The sequence below is a fragment of the Antechinus flavipes genome, chromosome 4, assembly GCF_016432865.1.
Source record: "Antechinus flavipes isolate AdamAnt ecotype Samford, QLD, Australia chromosome 4, AdamAnt_v2, whole genome shotgun sequence".
Lineage (NCBI taxonomy): Eukaryota > Metazoa > Chordata > Mammalia > Dasyuromorphia > Dasyuridae > Antechinus > Antechinus flavipes.
Genome location: NC_067401.1, coordinates 139,515,252 through 139,536,367, shown reverse-complemented (window position 1 = coordinate 139,536,367; position 21,116 = coordinate 139,515,252). Strand labels below are relative to the sequence as shown.

The window sequence follows — 21,116 nt, the reverse complement described above, 5'->3', positions numbered from 1 at the left end:
AGGTGCTTTAGGTGCTCTGTATTAGGTAGATCTTGAAAATACAAGTACCAAAAATAAAACCAAGCTTTCTCTTAAAGTGTTTACATTTTACTAAAGTAAACAACATATAAACATCCTGTTTTAACTAATTCTTGCTTAGATCAGAGTTTGAATCCTGCCTCAGACATATTCTGGTGACATGATCCTGGGCAAGTTCTTACTATTTATGTATATTTATATGTATGCATGTATATATTATATATTCATTTAATCCTTACTATATATGTGTGTGTTTACATATACATACATGTGTGTATATAATATGAATGTTTTGCAAATCATAAAGTATCATACTATTATTATTAGAGTTAATTAGACTCTGAGAGAGGTGAGATTTATAGAGAGCTGGCCTTGGTAAGGCAAAACTCTCTGATAAATTACTATTGGCCTTGTGATCAAATCACTTAAATCTTTTCTATCCCAGCTTTTAGAAGACCAAAAATTACTGAGTTACCAGTCTGCTTTGGGAATACCAAGCAGGCGTTCTTGATTTCAAAGAAATACATCAGCAAAAACAGAACCCCCAACTCTAAGTTTTAAGCTTAGTTGTTTCTGTGCTTCTGAAAGAATGAATCTGAGCACCCATTATAGTGCCCTGATTCCCTGTCTGTCACCCTGTTTCCTTCCTTTTTTGGTATAGAACTTCAACTCTAACCATCAAGGAATTTTTAAGACAAATGAGGCAAGGATTTCATTTTATAATTCTCTACTTGTCCCATACATCAAAGATATAAGTCAGATAAGTGGGCTGAGGCAGCCTATAAAAATAACAGGCCTGGAGTCAGGAAGACTTATCTTCCTGAATTAAAATCTGACCTCAGACACTTACCAGCTGTGTGACCCTAAGCAAGTTAATTAACTCTATAGACTATCTTTGCCAACCCCCACCAAAAACAAACTAACCCCCCCCAAAAAAAAAAAAAAAACTTGAGGTCACAAAGAATCCATCACAACTGAAAACAACTGAACAGCAGCAATTTCTCAGATGCATTAGCTGATAAGTCTAAATCATTAAAATTTCAGTTCCACCCGCTTTTATCACTCTTCTCATCTCATCTCTAGAGGAAGAAAAGATTGGGCTTATAAATTGTGATAGTTGCTTTACTAGACCAGAGGCCAGGAGGGGAGAATCTAATCCTATTCCCTGTGCTCTCCCCACTAGATACAAAAATCTAAAAGGCCTTTAGCCAGGAAAAGAGGATTAGGCACAGGAAATTGGGATAGGCTGACTATAAACTGGGGGGCCCTCTTTGAGCCAGAATAGAGGTAGTCAGCCCCTATGATTATATATCTAAATCTAGAAGTCATATTAAAAGTCATCTGTTTCAAGCCTCTTTGCAACATTTTGCAGATGAGGAAACAGACCCAGATATGTTAAGAGTATTGCCCAATGTCACATAGTAGGAATTTGATTGTGATTTGAACTCCAAATAACTCCAAATTCACAGTTCTTTCTGTATACAGCCTCTAGTAGAAGATTCTGGCAAGCTTAATATCTCAGAGAGGAAAGAGTTAATTAGACAACTCTCAGGTGTCTCTGCCCATGACCCAGAATGGGCCCAGAAGAGAGCAATTCTTTAGCTGGGTTGGAAACTTGGATATCTAACATCAATCAATTCAGTTTCCTTCAAACTAATGTTCTTCTGAACCAGGGAAAGGTACCAAAAAGGGACCCATACTTACATCCAAATGCTGAGTACCTAAGAATTCCCTAAGGAGGAGATAGAGGCCGTATAGAATGTAGGCAATTACAGGCAGTAGCCAAAATTCCATTAATATCCATTAAAATAATAATTTATTGATTTAAAACTGATCCCTTAAAACAGATTTTTTTTTCTGAAATGGGAAAAAGAAATGGCATCCGAGGCTTTCAGAAAGGAAAAAAAAAAGAGAGGAGAAGGAGAAAGAAGAGGAGGAGGAGGAGAAAGAGAAGGAAAAGGAGGTGGAGAAGAGGAAGAAGAAGAAATCATTAAATAGTGCTTTTGAACTTATGACGCTAGGTTAGGCACCCTCTCTGTCCACTAAATCCTTGATAAGAAATCAAATCACTAGCTTCTGTCACTGTGACTGAGATGAATCGATGGAAAGCAAATTGACTGGAGTGTCAGACAGAGGACCTCGGTTCAGGTGCCACTTCTGACACCACCCATTTGTCCTTGGGCAAGCCCCTTCATATCTCTGGGACCGTTTGCTCTTTTGTAAAACGAGGGGTTGGGCTGGCCTATGTCTCTTTCAGCTCCGAAGCTCAGATTCTGTGATTTCCTGGGATGACCCGATTTCTACGCCCTGGGCTCAGCAGTCAGTCTTCTAGGGGATTCAAAGCTCTATTACAGATAACCGTTCATTTCTACCCTCTGATTCTAAGAGTTAAAAAGGAGGTTAAAAAGCATCCGATGATTATTAACAAGGAGGGGGACTATGTGGCGACGAGACCCATTTCTAAAGACGTAAAACCATTTGGTCCGAAATGCTCAAGTTTAGAACTGACAGAGGATGGAATCGAACACCCAGCTCAAGCTTCCAAACTCCACACTCTCGGTACGCCCTAGGACAAAGCATGCGTCCAGTTTAGAGCAGCCGGGAACCGAGCATGAAGTTGTTTAACTCTTTGTAAACCTCTGGAGTAGGTGTCCGGAGGCAGGGTACGGAGGAGCCTATGAGGCAATCTTATGGGGTCCTACAACCGGAGATCTGGGTAAATTATAGGTCAATGATTCTCTCCCAGTTGATAATTTAGGAGACAGCCTCAGAAAAAGAACCATTTTTTCAGTTTACCTAGATAGTAAAATAACAGAGATAGAATCTGAATCCATGTCCTGGGAACCCAGGCTCAGGGCTTCTTAACCTTTCTTCCTGCTTGACTAAGGAGAGGAGCTCTATCCCTTAGTTCTTATTTCTGCTTCTAATCCCACTTAGAAGGCCAACTCTTTCTACTTTTAAAGTATGGGACTCTGATGTCCTTAACTCTCAGGGTTCTGCTAAACAGAACTTTCAGCTCCCTGAAGACTTGGGTTCAAATTCTGATTCAGTAGCTCCTGAACAAGTCACAAAACTATACAAAGCCTCAATTTCTTTATCTGTAAAACAAGGCTTAGGTTCAATGGTCATCTAGATTCTTTTGCGTGCGTGGGTGAATGGGTGTTTACCAAACATCCCCAATCCCTCTATTTGGGAAGTATGGGAAAACTGAGGCAAGGAGAAAAAAGGTGAGGGAGTCGTTATTTAACCTCTTAAGTACTTAAGTATCCGCCTCCTCCCCACAGCTGGGTAGGAGCGTGAGTAGGGTAAGAGTCCGAACTCCTTCCTCATCGCCCCTTTAAGAGATTCCCTAAATACCAAGGGAAGGTTTCGGGGCTCAACCCGCCTCCTTCCCCTCCTCCCCTTTCAGCTCCTTTCTCAAAGCTGGGAAGCCAGTAGCTGGTCATGCCCCGCCCATTCTTACCACTCGGGCTCCTAGGTTCTGTCCCTCCGCCCATTATTCCTGCAGAAGGCCCCCACCCCCGCCGAAGCGCGCCCCCTCTCTTCTTCTAGTAGGGCATTGCCGCTTTAAGAGCGAAGAGAGATTGACAAGCTCGAAGAGCGGCTTCTGAGACCGGAGGCTGAACCGGAGCTGCAGGGAGCAAAGGACTCCCCGGGGCGCAGGTAGGCGTCCTCCTCCCCTCTGCCCCTTCCTTAGCCCAGAGCTCTTGCACAGAGCCCTAGGGCCTGTGTCCTCTCTTTAGTCCTAGTGCATCTTTGAGATGCACAAGATGAGACTCTAGTCTAGGGGACGTGGGCACCCCGCCTGTGCCGCCCCCTCCTCATACAGCCAGCCCACCGCCAGTCATCCATTTGGCCCCTCCCAGAGGAATCTTCCACCCCAGACCCTTTTCCCCGGGCTCTCTGAGGGGGAGGGGAAATATAAGGAAAGGGCTGACATCCCATGTGAGCCTTCCTCCCTCAGTCTGGCCGTCTTCCTGTTGATCCTCCTTGCTTAGGATTCTAGAAGGATGGGGACGTAAGGGGTGGCACCTGGAGATCTTTCCTATCCACCATGTGAAATACTCGGAGATGACGTCAAGAGGCACGGGTGTTGGGGAACTGACATCTGAGTGGCATATGGGGCCCTGGGTACCCCATAACTACTATGCTGATAGGGACTGTCAGAACATTGTTACATAAGGGTCGTTTTGCCTCTTCTACCTCGTCCTCCGACCCTCTTCCCCGCCGAATCCACCCCATCTCCCAGGCTGGGGGGAGAGCAGAGCTTGATGGAGAATGGAGGGCAAGGGACAGAGACCTTCTTGGGTCCTTTGGTATCTTGTGTCCTCCAGTGAGGACGACACCGAAGGGGCAGTGTGCCTTGTGTGCCTTTGGGGTTGGGGGGGAGAGGGGAGAATTTATTGCTCTATTGGGAGTTGAACTGGGAGATGGGGAGGGTATTCTCAATTACGTGGAATGGATGACCAGGGAAGGTGGGAGGGAGGATGAGGGACCCAGGATTGGGGGATGCTGAGGGGATACGGAAATTGAGGCGGGGGAGGAGAACTACACTGTGACCTCATCGGTTCTTCTCCCTGAGGCACTCAAGATGCTGTTTCTTTTCATCTTGCACAACACTCGCACCCCCTTCCCAGGTCCTAGTGCCGGGAGTGTTTCGAGGTTGAAGGGGTAGAAGGAGCTGTAGGAATGGGAAGAAGAGGGGGCGGGGACTGAGACTGGGGACCTGGCGGCCAGTCTGTCCTTTTGACAGTGGTAGCCCAGCCCTCAGCCCATGTGATCTCAGTCAGTTCAGCTTCTCTTTTATCTCGGTTATTCATGAAAGGGAAAGGCGTGTATAGTTAGGCCTTTCTTTTCTCGGAGTACCCTCTCCCCTCCCAAGTTCCCTCCTCCTATTCAGTAAATAGCAATCTGGGAATTTAAAAGAATCAGGTGTTAGCCCACACCTCCATTTTTACAACTGAAGCAACTGAGTCCTTTACAGAATACGGAGGGTCTGGGAAGATGGGGGAAGGGGCTATTTAGGGTAATGTTTGTCTCTGTTACATGGAATTCTCAGGGAATTATTTGGGGTTGACTTCTGAGACTCCATATCATCTCATCTTTCTTGGGGCTTTAGAATCCCCAAATCAGTTGATTTCCAATGCCAGTAGCTTTGGTGCTGGTGATAGAGATGGTAGGAGGGGGTTGTACATGCTCAGAGGTGTGGCTATAGATTGGGAAGAAGGTGGAAGAAAGCACCTGTGCCTGACTTTCTAGAATATGGAAAGCATTTCCCCAGCTGTGGAGATATCTAAGACTTTGGCACAGGACCAGGCTGGCTGGCTGAACTGGCACTGGGGTTTCTGCTTTACCACAGCTCTCATTCCACTCCCTTGGGAGGACTGGGGCTGAGCTGGGGGAGGTGGGGGGGGGGCGGGTGGAGGGAAGAAAGAGAAGAATTGAAATCGTGGGAAACTGCTTTCCACCCAGAACTGATCCAGGACTTGATGGGAATGGGCTGGATAATATCAGCTCATGAGCCAGAAGGCTCTTTTCCCACCCTCTTCACCACCCCTTGTACACATCCCTTTTGGGGAAGTAGTTATCTGGAGTTACCTTTGTATTGAGCTGGCCCATTTCCAGTCAAGCACCACCAACTTGCAGCATTTCAGAGGTGAAGAAAATTCCAGTGGGAAAATAAAATCGGGAAGCAAGGGTTATCTCCACTGTACTGCAGAGGGGGGCATGGCCTTAGAATCTGCCAGGTGAAATGAGGTCTCCCCAGATTTTTCCCAGGCTGAGTATTAGCTTGAGAATCCTTCTTTTCTCTGGATCTTCTCTCCAATCATGCTCTTGGGCTCCTTGGAGCAGAGAGGGGTTTCAGCCCTCCTGATTTTCTTACATTGCCCAAAGAAGCCCACGATTTTGAGGATGGGAGAGAAGAGAAGCTGGAGTGATAAGTCTCTGAAAAGATTTGGTTTTTTTGGGGGGCATTAAAGTTCAGGCAGATTTCTTCTCTCCTCTTCAGGACACAGAACATACTGGGCATCATGCCTCATAGTGGGCACTGCCAACAGGCTTCTGAGCTTTTCTCTCTCCTGCCCTCCTCCTCCTCCTCCTCCTCCTACCTCCCCCCTCCCCAATTTCCTCACCCTTGCTATATGTGCTACAGACTCCTGTAGCCATGACAACTGGGAATTAGTTTTATCTGGCAGTCCAACCCCTCCCTTAGAGCTGTGATGGGGGAAGGGAAGATGATCACTGGGTTCACTATTCCTATTCCCTTCTGTTCTAGGGAAGGTGGGGATACCTAAATACTCCCCTTTTCTATCCCTGTCCCAAGTCTGCTGAATTTTTAAAAAATCCTTCGGCATAGGGGGAGCACATGCCCCAGATTGTGGGCACCAGACAGAGAGGGCATCAAAGGGAATCTGGTAACTTCAGTCTTCATAGATGACTATGACTCTACCTGCTTTGGCTATTCATGTGGTGGTGTTCTATTTCTGTTAAAGTTTATAGAGGGCTTTAAGATTCTGGGTAGGGTATGGATAAGGAATAGACAAAGATCACTCCCTGATAATAGAGTTTACTTTTGTGAGAGTGGGAGGGAATTGGTTTCCTCCCAGCTGCCCTTTCAGGAACATTTATCTTACTTGGATCATAAATTTAGAACCAGAAACAACAGTCCTATCTTACAGAAGAGAAAACAACTGAGGCTCAGAAGTTTAAGTCTGAGTGTCAAGGTCACACAGGTAGAAAGTAGCAGAAGCAAGACTCAAATTTAGGTTCTCTGAAGCTAAATCTAGAACTGTTTTCTTTGCACCATATTGTCATGATGACTCTCAATCTTAGTTCACCATTGGCTCCCTTCATGCCCTTCCCTGACCACATTCCCTTCTTTTCTCCACAGATAGGGTTTGGGATTCTTCTCTAGGGCAGTCTAAGACATTCTTCTTGTCTTCATCTCTTATTGCATAAGGGCTGTTCTTTGTGGTCCTGGGATGGAACTTCAAGATGGGGGAATGATGGGCACCAAGCATCCTAGCTACCAATATGAACAATGCCTTTTCCCTCTTTTTTTTTCCTCTTTTTTCCCTTCTTTTCTCTTTTTTACTCCAGCCCCTCCTTTTCTCATGAAGTCTTCTTTCTCTCCACAGGAGAGCTGCCTGAAAACCACAGCTATCCTCATCATGCCAGTTGCTGCTACCAACTCTGAGTCTGGTAAGGGGATAGAATGTCCCTTCAGTTAGGACTCCCTGTTTTAGGCCATAGAGGGTATGAACAGTGGGTTCAGAGGGTCCCCCATCTAACAGTGTCCAAAGTATCTGAAGTTTGGAAACTAATGGTAGCCATGCAACTACTTGGGCAGAACAAAAGTGCCTCTGAGAAGTGACACCAAGGAATGGCAACAATTTTCCCAGAGCCAGTCTAACACATATTGTTGTTATTGTTATTCAGTCATTTCAGTCATGTCTGACTCTTATTTGGCAAAGATACTGGAGTAGTTTGCTATTCCTTCTCCAGCCCATTTTACAGATGAGAAAACTGAGGTAAACAGGGTCAAGTGTCTTGCCTAGGATCACATACCTAGGAAGTATCTGAGGCGAAATTTTAACTCTGGTCTTCCTGATTCCAGGCTCAGCTGTGCAGATGATGTGTTAGGGAGATTTAGGCCATTGGTTTCTCTTCCCCTCAGGAAGGGGTAGACTCATCCATCCATTCACTCAGCATTTATTCCATTCCTTTATGCAGAAATTCATACAAAGATTCATCAAGTAATTCAGTACATTCAACAAACAAGCATTAGGAAAAAGGGAGGTTTGGGGCTGGCTTGAAATGTGGGTGATTAGTCTATGAGCATTTATTAAGCATCCACCATGTACAAAGTACTAATTGCTAAGGACTACAAAGAAAGGCAAAACCCAATTCCTGCTTTCAAGAAGCTCATCATCTAATGGGTAGAATTTTGTTAGGGGGAATTGTGGCAGAAAGGGCATTCTAGATAGAGAAAATAATGTGGGCAAAACTCAGAGGTAGAAAATCACAAGATATATTCAGGAGGGAATGAAGAGATTGTTTAGTGTGGATGGTTCATGTAGAAGAGAGAAAGCTGGAGAAGTAGTTTGGGTCCATGCTGTAGATTTGAGTGCTGGACTAAAGGATCTAGTGTATGAAGGATTCTGAATAGGGAAGTGAGTTGCTCAGACACGTAGACCAGTCCTCAAATAAGAATAAGACATGCTACTTCCCTTGCAATTTACAATCTTAAATAGGAGGGTTAAGTTAGAACAGAGGAAATCCACTTGCCTTAATGGCACTAGTGACTCAAGAATTCATTTCATCACTCCTCTCTACCCATTCACCCAGTAGGTTGGCCCCGGGGCCAAAGGTTACTGTGTTTAATAGAAGAAATGAAGAAATTACCTCCTTCTCTCCTTACCTCATTACTAACTGGCCTGAGTGAGATTAAGGTGTATGATTATGATTCTGCTTACTCAGCTATTATACATACATAATAATAGTACCACTATAGGATTAGCGAAATATGTTCATCTATTTGTCCCTGAGAGACAGGTGCTATTAGCATCTCTAGTTTACTGATAGGGAAACTGAGACTGAGAAAAACTACATGACTTACCAAGGTCATACTAGTAAGTATCTGAAACAGAATTTCAACTCAGGTCTTCTTGACTAGCAAGTCTAGTGTTATTTCCACTGGACCATCTGGCTACCTCATTTGGCTTTCAAGCTCTGATTCTTTGATTCCCAGCTTTATATATAGATTCTCTTGTCTTGGACTCAGCTCTTGGGCCAGCCCTCTTCCCTGTGTCACACCAGGATTGGTGCTGGCTCACTGCCACTGAATGGAGCTGTATAAACCTGTGCCTCAGGGATCACACTGCCCTACCCATGTGGGTGCCTCTCTGCTCTGTGCCAACCTCTGTGCCTGCTCTACAATGTCTACATTCCTTCGCCTTCTTCTTGGTGCCTTTAAGGGACCTTTTGTAAGCTGCTTATGGGCTAATTAAACCCATCCCCCTGAGCTGATGATTAGGGACAGTAATCCTGGACCATCCAGTAAATCCATTAATGGCATGGGGAGAAGAGAGTGGGGGTGGGGTATCAGGAGCAGGGTGGACCGTGGACATGCCCAGTGAATCAGTAGTGTCCAGTAGGGGTATGGCAAAGTTGGGGAGGAACAACAGTAGAGCCAAGAGAAGAGGGAGATGGGAAACTCTTGTCACTTCTCCAAACACCTTCTATAAGGGACTTCTTTAGAGTTCCTAGTACATGGCATTTAGGAGCAGGGATTCCCAGTTGTGCCCATTGGTCCTGACTTAGGGGTAAAGAGGTAAAATAAGAACTCCTCCCTCTGGGTCCCTGCCTTGAAACTAATGCTACTTTTCTTTATCTAGAATCCTAGACTAATGATGTTGTGCTGGTAGTAGAATCCCAGGATCATAGAGAGACCTCAGAAGTTATGTAATCTGAACTCATTTTGCAGATGAATAAACTGAGGCCTCGGATGGTTCATATACTTGTCTAAGGTCAAATAGATAGTAAGAGAACTGAAATTTAAACTGAAATCTCATGGCTCCATACCCAGCACCCTTTCTATTATGCCCTCTCACCCTCAATAGTTTGCACTCATAACCTTTTACCCTCCACAGTGTGCCCCACCTCTTTGGATATTTAGGGCCAAAAGGGACCTTTGTTGGTGTTCAAGCATTTCTTTTTTAAATAATGATTTTTTAATTTTCAGAACACATGCAAAGATAGTCATTTCAATCATGTTTGACTCCTTGTGTCCCGTTTTGGGATTTTCTTGGCAAAAATACTGGAGCGGTTCGCCATTTCCCTCTCCAGCTCATTTTACAGATGAGGAAACTGAGGCAAAGTATGTTAAGTGACTTTTCCAGAATCACACAACTAGTCTCTGAGGCTATATTTGAACTTAGGTTTTCCTGACTCCAGACTCACCGCTCTATTTACTACAGTAAATACTAGCTGTCCCAGTGTGTTTTTCCCTTCAGGCTTATTAATGATAGAGAACAACTTTGAGGGTGGGGGAGGTGGAGGTTTGCAGAGGAGCTAGGGTCCAATATGCCTGTCTATCTGGGGGAGGGATGCTTCTTTATTTAACTCTCCCCCACCCTACCCTCTCTGCTCAGATTATCTAGAAAACTACTCCAGTGAGCTTTGCTACTTCTTTTGTTTTATTTAAAGACAGTTGGGCTTTTGGCAGATAGCAGCTTGCAAAGGGTTAAAGTAGGCAAGGTCCCTGCTCTGCTCTATTCCCCTCTCCATAATATCCTGTCTACCACAGAGGAACCCCCTGATCCCTTCTCTCTTATTTGATCCCAGAGAACTTGGGGACATGCTTTTGCTTTTTTTCTTGTAATGGGTGGGGTGGATGTGGGAGTGACATGGGGTGAGTTTGTCCTTGATATTTGTGCCTGCTATGCTAGATCCATCCACCCAATTTGCTCTACTAGTCTCCTTCCTTCTCTCAAGGTTATAGCAAAAGAGAGAGGGGAGGGAAAAGGAACCTTGGGGGTCTGCAGGATTGTTTCCAGGCTGTGCTGTCCCTTTAAATCTGCTTCACATCCCTGGGTTAATGTCCTAATGTATAATCCTGCCTGCTGCCATGGCAACCAGGGGTGCAGTTCGACCCACCGCCACTCCTCCGGGAACAGCAGCAGCACCCTGGTGACCGCTCCCCGGGCACCTCAGACAGGGAATGAGAGAAGGCAAGGAATTGGCAAGGGCTTCTTCATCCTTCCTTTGCCTCATGGCCCTCCTAGAGGGTGAAGAGAGTTAGAAATTCAGTTTTTCTCTTCCTTCATTCCAAAATGCCAATCATGTCAGAGAGGCAGCCCCTTGCCCATCTCCCAGGGAACAGAGAGATGATTGAGGAGGAACAGTGAGGACTGAGCTGGCTGATTTTGTTGGTTGGGAAGGGGGAGTCTGAGGCAGAGCTCAATTAAGCCCATTTTCTATGCAGTCCTTGGCAAAAGCTGGGGGATCATTGCTGGGCCATCTTTTTTGGCTGAGCTAAAAACAGAGAAGATCAGAGAATTGGGAGGAGGTGAGCTTGGAGGGGATCCTGGGATTGGAGAGGGCAGTGGAGCAGAAACTTCTGGAGCTATGTGGGGGCCCCTGGAAGAGGGGGTACTTGGGGACTTGAGATGTGGGATGTTTCAAGGTAAGTGAAGAGGAAGGAGAAATTGAGGAGGAAGGTCTCCCTCCCTCTCTGTGACTAAGGTCTTCTTGTGTCAGGTTTGTGGAGAGGTAGGGTGGGAGGGGGTGGCCCTCTGGGCACTGTGCCAGGCCAGGGGGTGGAACCATGCCTGTTTTCCCCAACATCCTCACAGATCTAAATGGGGGAGGGGCCTTCCCTTAGAAGAAGAGACTCTACACCTCCCCCCTCTTCACCCCAGCTTCTGCCAATCAGGAAAGCTTTGGAAGCAGCTGAGCCCTACCATTGGTTAGCCCCTTGGAGGGGCTCCTGGGGTCCCTCCTTCTCCAGGCTTAGTACCTTCAGGCTGGGAGGGTGGCAAACAGCAGCAGCTACTGCAGCACTAAGGGCTGGGGGGCAGGGAACAGGAGGGGGCCGGGCATGGCGGGCAGCCCAGGCAGCGGTGCCTCCTTGGAGGGCATATCCCTGGGGTCTTCAGAGGAAGCAGAGCTCCGGAGGGAAGGTAGGGGAAGAAGTGGGATTGGGCTGGAATGAGTGTTGTCAGATGGGGCCACTCCGAGCAACCATGAGGGGGTGGGGGTAGAGGGCACCCTTCTCCTGCCCGAATCTTTGACACATTGTCAGAGATGTCAGGGGCGGGGGGGAATCCTCTTCTCCCTGGTCTAGTTGGGTTGGCGAAAGTGACATCTGCTGTATATGTCTGAGTAAGGAGCAGGGGGACTTTTTTAAAGTGAAATTCTCTATCAGGTTCTTCTGTCTGTTAGTCCCATCCAATTCAATCCAGTTCTAACAAGCTTTTAAGAGCCTACTATGTGCAGGATATTGTGCTAGGAACTGAGGATAAGAAGACAGAAACCAGGCTTTGTCCTTAGTGTCTATCGTGGAATACACCTATCCTTATTCTCTTGAAAAAGTGTGACCACTCCACTCTTGTATATATTAGGGATTGGTCAGATTCATATGGGCATCTAGAAATGAAGGCTTTTAAGCCAGGGACAAGGACCTACCCCTGAGGAGTAAGGTATTCACAGGGAACTGGGGCATGGAGGAAAAACAGGTGAGAATTGGATTATCCCACATAGGGTGAGGGGTGAGAAGCTTGGAACCTGTTCCTTCCCTGACTTCACAGTGTATTACATAGTATTTTAGAGTAAAGGGCATGTAACCCAACCCTTCCTTATACAGAAGGGGAAACAGGTCTGGAGAAGGGACTAGTGATTTGTTGTCCTGTAACTAGGAAGTGGCAGAGATGACTCAAAGCCAGATTCTGTGCTGCATCCCTCTGGTGTGGTGGTGATTGAATACACAGAGTAGAGAGAAGACCTGTTGGTGGGAGGGAGAGACTTGAATTGTATCAGGGCCAAAAATCCTAAAAGATTAGGGAAAGGAGTTGGATGAGGAAGGCATTTCTAAGGAAAATGAGGAAGAAGTAGAGGGAAGGGGAACAGGAAAATGGAGGAAGGGGAGCCTTTACTGCCATTCTGATGAAATCACCCACTGTCTCTGTGCCTTATCCCCCTCAATCCCTCCCTAAAGGAGGGGAGCAGTGACAGGAACAGGCAGGAGGTGCCAGGGGCTGTCTTCATGCCCATTCCCTTGGGTGCTGGTGCAGATGCTAGTGTGGGTGGCATGGTGATGCTGGGTAATGATACCCCCTGTCCATCTTTGCTTCCAGCTGGGCACACCCACTTTCCCCCCTTCTCCCTTGTTCTGAAACTCATTTCTTTCCTAGGTCCTGCCTGCACACCACAGCTCCCTCCTCAGATACCATGGTGGGCACTGGTTGGCACAGCTCTGGTACTCCAGTGATCCCCATACATATCCTTGCATCCCAAGGCCATGGTTGAGGCTTGGAGGTGTATCTCCCCAGCACTTAGACAAGTGTATCCTCCAGTCCCAAAGCTTTCTCTGGCTACTTTTTGGCCTCTGTCCACAAGGGCTTAGAGTCACATACTACTATGGGCTTCAACGTGTCTGGACAAGTCAGTTTCTGAGGTTTAGAGTGGTCACACGAGTTGTTATGAGGAAACTCTTGTAAATCTAAAAGTACTGTATGAATGATCATGTGACCCTTATATCTATATATGTATATATAGGTAGATAGATAGATGGTATGAGTTATTCAGGTCCTACTGTGTCCCATATGAGTGCCTCCTTAGCATCAGGTTATGTCCTGGTGTCCCATTGAGCATGGACTGTCCTACTTATTCCTCCACTGGAGTCCATCTGGGAGTAGACAGGATAAGGGATAGGATGGGGAGGGGGAGCTTTAGATTAAAATCCAATTGAACATTTTTTTTTTAACCAATTGACCATTGGATTTTTAAATTCCGTGGAACCCTGGCAGAGCTGTTTGCCAACTCTGCCTTAATTCCTGGAGCTATCTGACTCTGTAGGCAGAGAATGGAGCCTGGAATCTGACACTACTCCCTTCTACTTCCATTCCAACACCCCAGCACACACACACACACACACACACACACACACACACACACACACACACACGAGTTCCTCGTATGGCTGTGTTAATAGTCTCTCATCTGCTAGTCTTAGAATACTCAAGGAGTGGGGTGGGGAGGAGGATCCCAGGAAGTATCCAGTTTTCTCCCTCATCCTTGAGACCAAGAAGACATCTTCAGGGACTTTGCCCCCTAGGTAACAAGGATAAACTCATACCTCTATGATGATTTGTTGATGCTATTTCTGCTCCTTAGAACTAAGTTTCTCCATCTGGGTTCAGTGGACAGCCAGTCAGCAGGCATTTATTTACTTGCCACATGCCGGGCACTGTGCTGAGTTCTGAGGATACAAAGAGAGAAGAGGGCTGGAGATGTGGTATCCCATCCTGCCCCTTCTGCCCCAGTAAAAGGCTAGGATACAGTTAGATCCTGCTCTCTATCCTCCTAAATTTGTTATCTACCTTTCTTCCTTTTCCACCCTTCTCCATTTTCCCACAGCCATGCAGCAAGTCCTGGACAACCTGGGGACCTTTCCCAATGCCACAGGTGCTGCCGAGTTAGACTTGATCTTCCTTCGAGGCATCATGGAAAGTCCAATAGTAAGATCCTTGGCAAAGGTACAGTTCCACAGGGAGGTGGGCATGGGGGTGTGGTATACTGGATGGGTGGGTGAGGGATCCAGGAGGAGAACTCAGTCCTTGTCCTGGAAGACAGGCTTTTGAATGTGTTATCCTGTGGCCTTAAAATCTGGGCACACAGAGAGAGCATGGGATGACACGTGTCTGCACTCATTTATTTATTTATCAGTGGAGGTGATCGGGGTTAAGTGACTTGCCCACCTAGCTAGTAAGTGGGTCACACAGCTAATAATTGTATGAGGCTAAATTTGAATCCAGGTTATCTTGGCTCCAAAGTATTCTTTCCACTGCAACAACTAGCTTCTTGAGACATGAAGTTGGGTGATTATAGGTAGGAATGCATCCCCCCAGACCTGGCTTAGACAGTTTTTGTGTGGGTGAGTATGATAATTGATAATCATAACAATCAACTTATGTAATAACCCTTTTAAATATGTGGCTGGGTGTGCTTCTGTCTATGTATGTTTCTGTGACTTGTATAAATTTGTGTATCTGTCCATGTCTGAAACTTTGAGAGTCCATCAATGCTCCCCATCCCCTGCCATCTTTGGACCAAATGGTGTCTCTGCCAAGAGCATCAAGCTCTCTCTGCCTGTGTCGGAATTGTGCTGAGGCACAGTTAGCATCACGTAGCTGTGCAACTCAACTTGGGATCTGGTAGCAGGGTGTCCATCCCCTTCCTGCCTTCTCGGAGATTCCTTGATAGGTCTGTAATCCCTGGAAGGGATCCAGACCACTTTAGTTGCAGGAAGGTGGCAACACAGAGACTTTTGGGTTGTCATCATGCCAGAGTTGGATGTGAATGGCTAAGTGAGGATGCAAGTGTGTGAGCCTCTGTGGTCTATAGGTTAGCACGTCAAGGTATTTGGCCAAAAGCCTACAAATCTTCCAAGAAAAAAAGCTCTGATACAAAGTAGGCCTCGGGGGTTACTTTGTAAAAAGCAGAGATAGCAAAATTCAGAAAGGAGCAGAGTTAGACTAAGTTCCCAGCAAATGGGTAGCGTGTCAGTTTATTTTCTACACCTATATAATTGAAGTCAGCCTGTGAATGAACCTATCCCACCTTAAGTGATTTTTGCTCTGATTTCCGAAGCAGCTGGCACAGGGAGAACCTCTTAAAGGTTACACGGGTGTCTGCCAAATAGTAAGCGACATCGATTTTCCAGAATTATTCTTGAATACCTGCTGGTTGGAATTACACACTGGGAAACTTTGGGCATGGTTCCAGAGACACAGGGCAAAAAAGAAAAGACAATGGGGGAGTTGTTGGGTTGGGGGGGACTCTCCAGGCCAGGGACTACACAAATGTAACTTTGCGGGGTCAGAGGAATCTGATGGCATCTGCCTTGGATCTTGGCAGTGGGCCTGGTCTGGGAATGGATAACCGTGGAGATTTGTCTGTGCTTGGAAAAGGTGAGATTGACTAGGGAGAAGCATCTATCTGCTCGTGGTCGTTTTTAATTATCCTATACCACTTGGAGCAATATGGACTTTAATATAGTCAGTCTCAGGGCATTTTGAGCCAAAACCTAGTCATGAAAATTAATTAATGCCTGCTTGAAAATTGACCTGGAAATATGCAGGATTAGGATGAAGTGGAAACATCCCACTTTTTTTTTTTTTTTTTGCTACCTAATAGCAATGTGTGATACCTAATCTTACAATTCTGAACTCAGAATGGCCTAGAAGAGTCCCGGGCTGGTCTCGGAATCAGGAAGAAGTGACTTCAAATCCAGCCTCAGATATTTACTAGCTGTATGACCTTGAGAAAGTCACTTAATCTATTTGTTTCAGTTTCCTCATTTGTACACTAGGGACAAAAACCCTCCCAAGGTTGTTGTGAGGATAAATGAGATCATATTTGCAGAGAATTGCAAAATATTTGTAAATATGAAAGCACTAAATAAATGACAAATGCTATGTGCCTTTTGGGAGAAGCCTTCAGTTTCTTAAAAAAAAAATTATGAGTATATATCTGGGAACAAAAGAAACCCTAGAAGGAAGCATAGAAAAGCTGGATCACTTTGAAAACAATGTATAGCTGTAACCTATTCAACATGTAAAGGACTGCTTGCCATCTAGGGGAGGGGGTAGAGGGAGGGAGGGGAAAAATCAGAACAGAAGTGAATGCAAGGGATAATGCTGTAAAAAATTACCCTGGCATAGGTTCTATCAATAAAAAGTTATTTAAAAAAAGAAAACAATGTATAGGATTTATTATAGAGATTTTTGAGAAACGGAAGTTTGTTTTTATTGAATTCTCTCTTATGTTCTTCTGTGTACATGGAAATGTTCTTTATTTTTCTTTTTTCATATTGTATTTAATTTTAAAGTGAATAAAACTTTTTTGTAAAAAGGAAAAAAATAATTATTACCCTGGGAATCTAGGTTCTATTGGAGGGGAATATGTCTTCCTTTCTTACTGTCCATGTGAACCTGGGCAAGTCACTTCACCCTGTCTGCTTCAGTTTCATCATCTGTAAAATGAGCTGGAGAAGAAAATGGCAAACCATTCCAGTATCTTTGCCAAGAAACCCCCAAATGGGGTTATGATGTCATTCACAACTGAAACCATTGAATAACCACACATTTTTTTTAATGTCATAATCATTTCTAAATATATTCTTCTTCCTTCTGTCTCTTGTAACAAGGAAAAACAGTTAAACCAAACTAACTAAAGCAGGGACCCGTCTGACAGCATGTGCAACATCCCATCCCTAGATCCACAGTCTCCAGACAAAGGAAGCTGGAACATTTACATGATTTTAGAATTGAAAAAGAACTCAGAGACCATCTTGTCCAAAGTATGTTCAAAAGTACTTGGCAAACGTTGGAGGCCTCCAATTAGGATGAACCTTTCCCTTCTTAGCTCGGTGATGCAGTGGATAGAGCGCCAGGCTTGGAGGCCGAAAAACCTGAATTCAAATCCAGCTTCGAACTCTTATAGCTACTTCAACCCTGGGCAGATCAGTTAATCCTGTTTGCCTCTGTTTCCTCATCTGTAAAATGAGCTGGAGAAGGAAATGGCGAACTACTCTAGTATTGCTGCTAAAAAAATCCCAAAGGGGGTCACAGAGATTCAGACATGATTGACATGATTGAATACCATCACCAACTCTCTCAAACCAGTTGCATTTTTGTATGAATCCTTTAATTCTTAGAATGTTTTTTGTTTTTGATATCAAGCCTAAAATTGGTATTTTTATAACTTTACCAATAGTTCCTGGAGGGGGGAAAATAGAACACATTCATCTCCTCTTATACACAACATCCTTTCAAATACCTGAACACTGCTACCATGAACCCTCTAGATCTCTTTTCTGGGCTAAATATTCTCAGTTTTTTTCAGATGATCTTCATGTAATATGGACTTAAATCCCTTTACTCTTCCTGTTGCCCCTCTGTGCATACTCTCCAGTTCATTGATTTCCTTCTTGAAATATGGCATGTTGGGGACAACTAGATGGTACAGTGGATAGAATACCCGTCCTGGAGTTGAGAGGACTTGACTTCAAATCCACCCTCAGACACTTAACAAAGTGCAAAAAAGAAAGAGGGAAAAAAATATGGCACGCTGAATTGAACACAGTATTCTATATGTGGTCTAGGACAGAGTATAGAGGGTCCTCCCAATCCTTGGAAGCTCTGGTCCTCCATATGGCCCGTGATTGACTTGGCTCTTTTGGCTGCCACATCACACTGAGGGCTCCGATTGAACTTGTGATCCACTAATCCCCCTGGATATTTTTTTTAGAAAGTTTTTATTTATCCATGCCTTCCCCCATCCAATATGATTGAAGTCGATATTTTGGACCCAACCTTTAGTTTATTGTTGTTTGGTCATCTGACATTTTTTATCCCATTTGGGATTTTCTTGGCAAAAATCCTGAAGTGGTTTGCCAGTTGTTACCCCATCCTATTTTACAGATGAAGAAACTGAGGCAAATAAAGTTAAGCGATCTGCTCAGGGTCATACAGTCAGTCCTTTGCCATTTCCCTCTCCTACTCATTTTACAGATGAAAAAACTGAGATAAACAGAATTAAATGATTTCCTATAGCTAATATGTGTCTGAAGCTGGATTTGAACTCAGGAAAAGAAATCTGAGACTCTGGGCCTGCCACTCTATCTGTTGTGCCACCTAGCTGCCCAAATGTTAGACTTTACATTTATTTCTATCTAATTTCATCTTATTAGATTCATCGCAATGCTCTAGCTTGTCAGTGTCTTTTTGGATCCTGATGCCATCATCTATGTGTGTAAGTGACCCTCCTGGCTTCATATCACCCACTTCTTCTGAGCCCGCTACCTAAGTCTTCATCAACCTCCTCATTTATTCTCTCCTTCCCTGATAATGAGACAGACCCTCACAGGGTATAGAGACTCAGAATTGGAAAGACCCATCCACCTCTTTCACAGAGTAGCCATGTGACCACTCATCTAACTAGTTAACCTCTTAAGGCTCCAATAATAATGATAATAGCCAGCTCTTCTATTGCTCTTTAAGGTTTGAATAGTCCTTTGTCTATTATTTTCTCTCATTGATGCTCACAGAATCCTATGATATAAAATGCACCCTCATTTTACAGATGAAGATAGCGGTCCAGACTAATTAAGTGATTTGCCCAGAGTCATATAACTAGTAAGAGACTGAGGTGGGATTGGAAATCGGGTCTTCCTGGTTCCAGGATCTATTGCCTCTTTCAGCTAGTTATTCTGGGTGACTCTCAGACTACAAGTTACAAAGAAGGTATCCATCTGTATTGGGAGAGTATTGTCTAGGGTTCTCTAAACCAATAAAACCACAGGTCCATTCCCTTTCTCTTCTCTGATGATATAATTAGGGCACTTGGAAAGATATCAGCCTAGGAGCTAGACAGTGGGTACCAATGCAAATCTCCATTTACAGGCATGAAAACTGAGGTTAGAGGGGGTGAATTAATTCAGTTTGGTCACATGCTAATGCTAATGAGTCTAAATGAGGTCCAAAATCCTGGCTTTCTGAATTTTCCTTGATGCTTAAAAAAAAAAAAATCACACTATGCTTCACAGATTAGAGCTGCCAGAATATCAGGGAGCAAAAATAATCTTTAAAAAAATAAAAAAGGAAGAAAGAAAAAGAAACCATTTAGTAAAGTTTTCTGATTTGCATTCTGGGCAGTCTTCCAGTTACACTGCTCTGCATTGTAAAGAATTCTGACAGATGCTATAAAAGAAGTTTAGTCATGCTTATTAGCTGTGTGATCCTGGGTAAGTCACTTACTTATAAACTGTTTGCCTCAACTTCCTTATCTGTAAAATGAATTAGAGAAGGAAATGGCAAAGCACTAGCTGTGTGACCCTGGGTAAGTCACTTAACTCTGTTTGCCTCAGTTTCCTTATCTGTAAAATGAATTAGAGAAGGACATGGCAAACTACTATAGTATTTTTTTGCCAAGAAATCACCAAATGGGATCACAAAGAGTTGGATATGACTGAAAAACAACAATTAACAATTGAGGAAACAAGACAGTCAAGTTAAATGACTTACTTAGAGGAACACAGCTAGTGAGTGTCTAAGCCCCGATTTGAATTCTAATCTTTCCAACTCCAGGTCCAGTGTTCTAACCACTGCTTCTGGATTGGATGAAATGATGGGGTTGGGCCAAATAGTAGTCATACAATGACTCCAGCTGGAGATTGCCCCCCTCTTTAAACTTGCTTGCTTCAGAGTGGAGAGGCTCTTGGATTTTCCCCAGTCTCCTAGTTTGCTCAATAGGTGTTTATTTGAGAGGTAATGTGATGGGACAAATAGTAGCAATTGGGAATCTGATACTTTTTAATCCAGGTGAGCATGCACAAGTCACTAATACTTTCTGAGCCTCAATATCTTCATCTGTAAAAGAGATAAATATACCTGTAGTACCTGTTCCAGAGAGTTATTGTAAACGTCAGCTTTGGCTCACAAAGTGCATTGAGGACTTTACAATTCATAGAGCCCTGTATAAATGTCAGTTGTGATTTCTACCATACAAGAGTATGAATCAGAAATAATTTATCATTTGATAAATCTGAAAATGCAAAGTACTAAGAAAAGAAGTCTCTGATTTAAAAAAAAAATTGCTTAGAAAATGGAAATCAATCTGGTAAAAATTAAACTTAGACCAATTTTCCACAATCAATTCAAGAGTTATTGAGATATCTGGAATAGGGAAGGGAGAGGGGCATGGTTTGTAAGATTTTAAGATTTCTACATGGATGGTCAAACTTCAGAAGAATAACCTGAAGATACAGAAGTACTGAGGAACTGAGTGGACCACTAGACTCTCCTTGTCATGATTTGAGTGTCATCTAAGAAAAGAAATTGTTAGGGGGAGGAGAAAAGGGTGAGTGTGCACCTGTGAGTTTGTGCTGGTGATTGCGTATGGGATATGAAGTCCAATTGTGTGCATGGGGGTGGGGGGTGGGTTCTGCCAACTATACTATTAATTGGTATTAACTGGCTGGTAGGGATGCTCCAGCTGCCAAATGAGAGGTGTCAAGGAGGAGATCCCTGTAAGGGTTTTGTATTTCATGAGGTACCTCTGGTGGGGTGGGGGTAGAAGATAATCAAAGTTCTTCCTTTCCTTCTCCCTCCCATCAGGCCCACGAACGCCTGGAAGAGACCAAACTAGAAGCTGTTCGGGACAATAACCTGGAGCTGGTTCAGGAGATCCTTCGGGACCTGGCCGAGCTGGCTGAGCAGAGCAGCACAGCCGCTGAGCTCGCCCATATCCTCCAGGAGCCACACTTTCAGGTTGGGGTCCTCTAGGTGGGAAGGACAGGGGACCTGAAAAGAGAA

The 21,116-nt window shown here is 44.5% G+C and overlaps 1 protein-coding gene across 3 annotated transcripts in view; it reads left to right on the top strand.

The window, feature by feature from the left end:
• The first annotated feature begins 3,408 nt into the window (after positions 1–3,408).
• The window catches only part of MPP2 (MAGUK p55 scaffold protein 2), a 33,442-nt gene continuing 15,734 nt past the window's right edge, over positions 3,409–21,116 (top strand). The window contains exons 1-4 of one of the 3 annotated variants that reach the window (XM_051994800.1): positions 3,409–3,681; positions 7,158–7,221; positions 14,158–14,276; positions 20,919–21,071. In XM_051994800.1, the coding sequence (XP_051850760.1) occupies positions 7,191–7,221; positions 14,158–14,276; positions 20,919–21,071 (303 nt within the window). In that variant the 5' untranslated portion in view covers positions 3,409–3,681; positions 7,158–7,190. Of the gene's footprint in view, positions 3,682–7,157; positions 7,222–11,593; positions 11,703–14,157; positions 14,277–20,918; positions 21,072–21,116 lie in introns of those variants that run through there. The other 2 variants (XM_051994799.1, XM_051994798.1) reach the window with 2 other exon arrangements.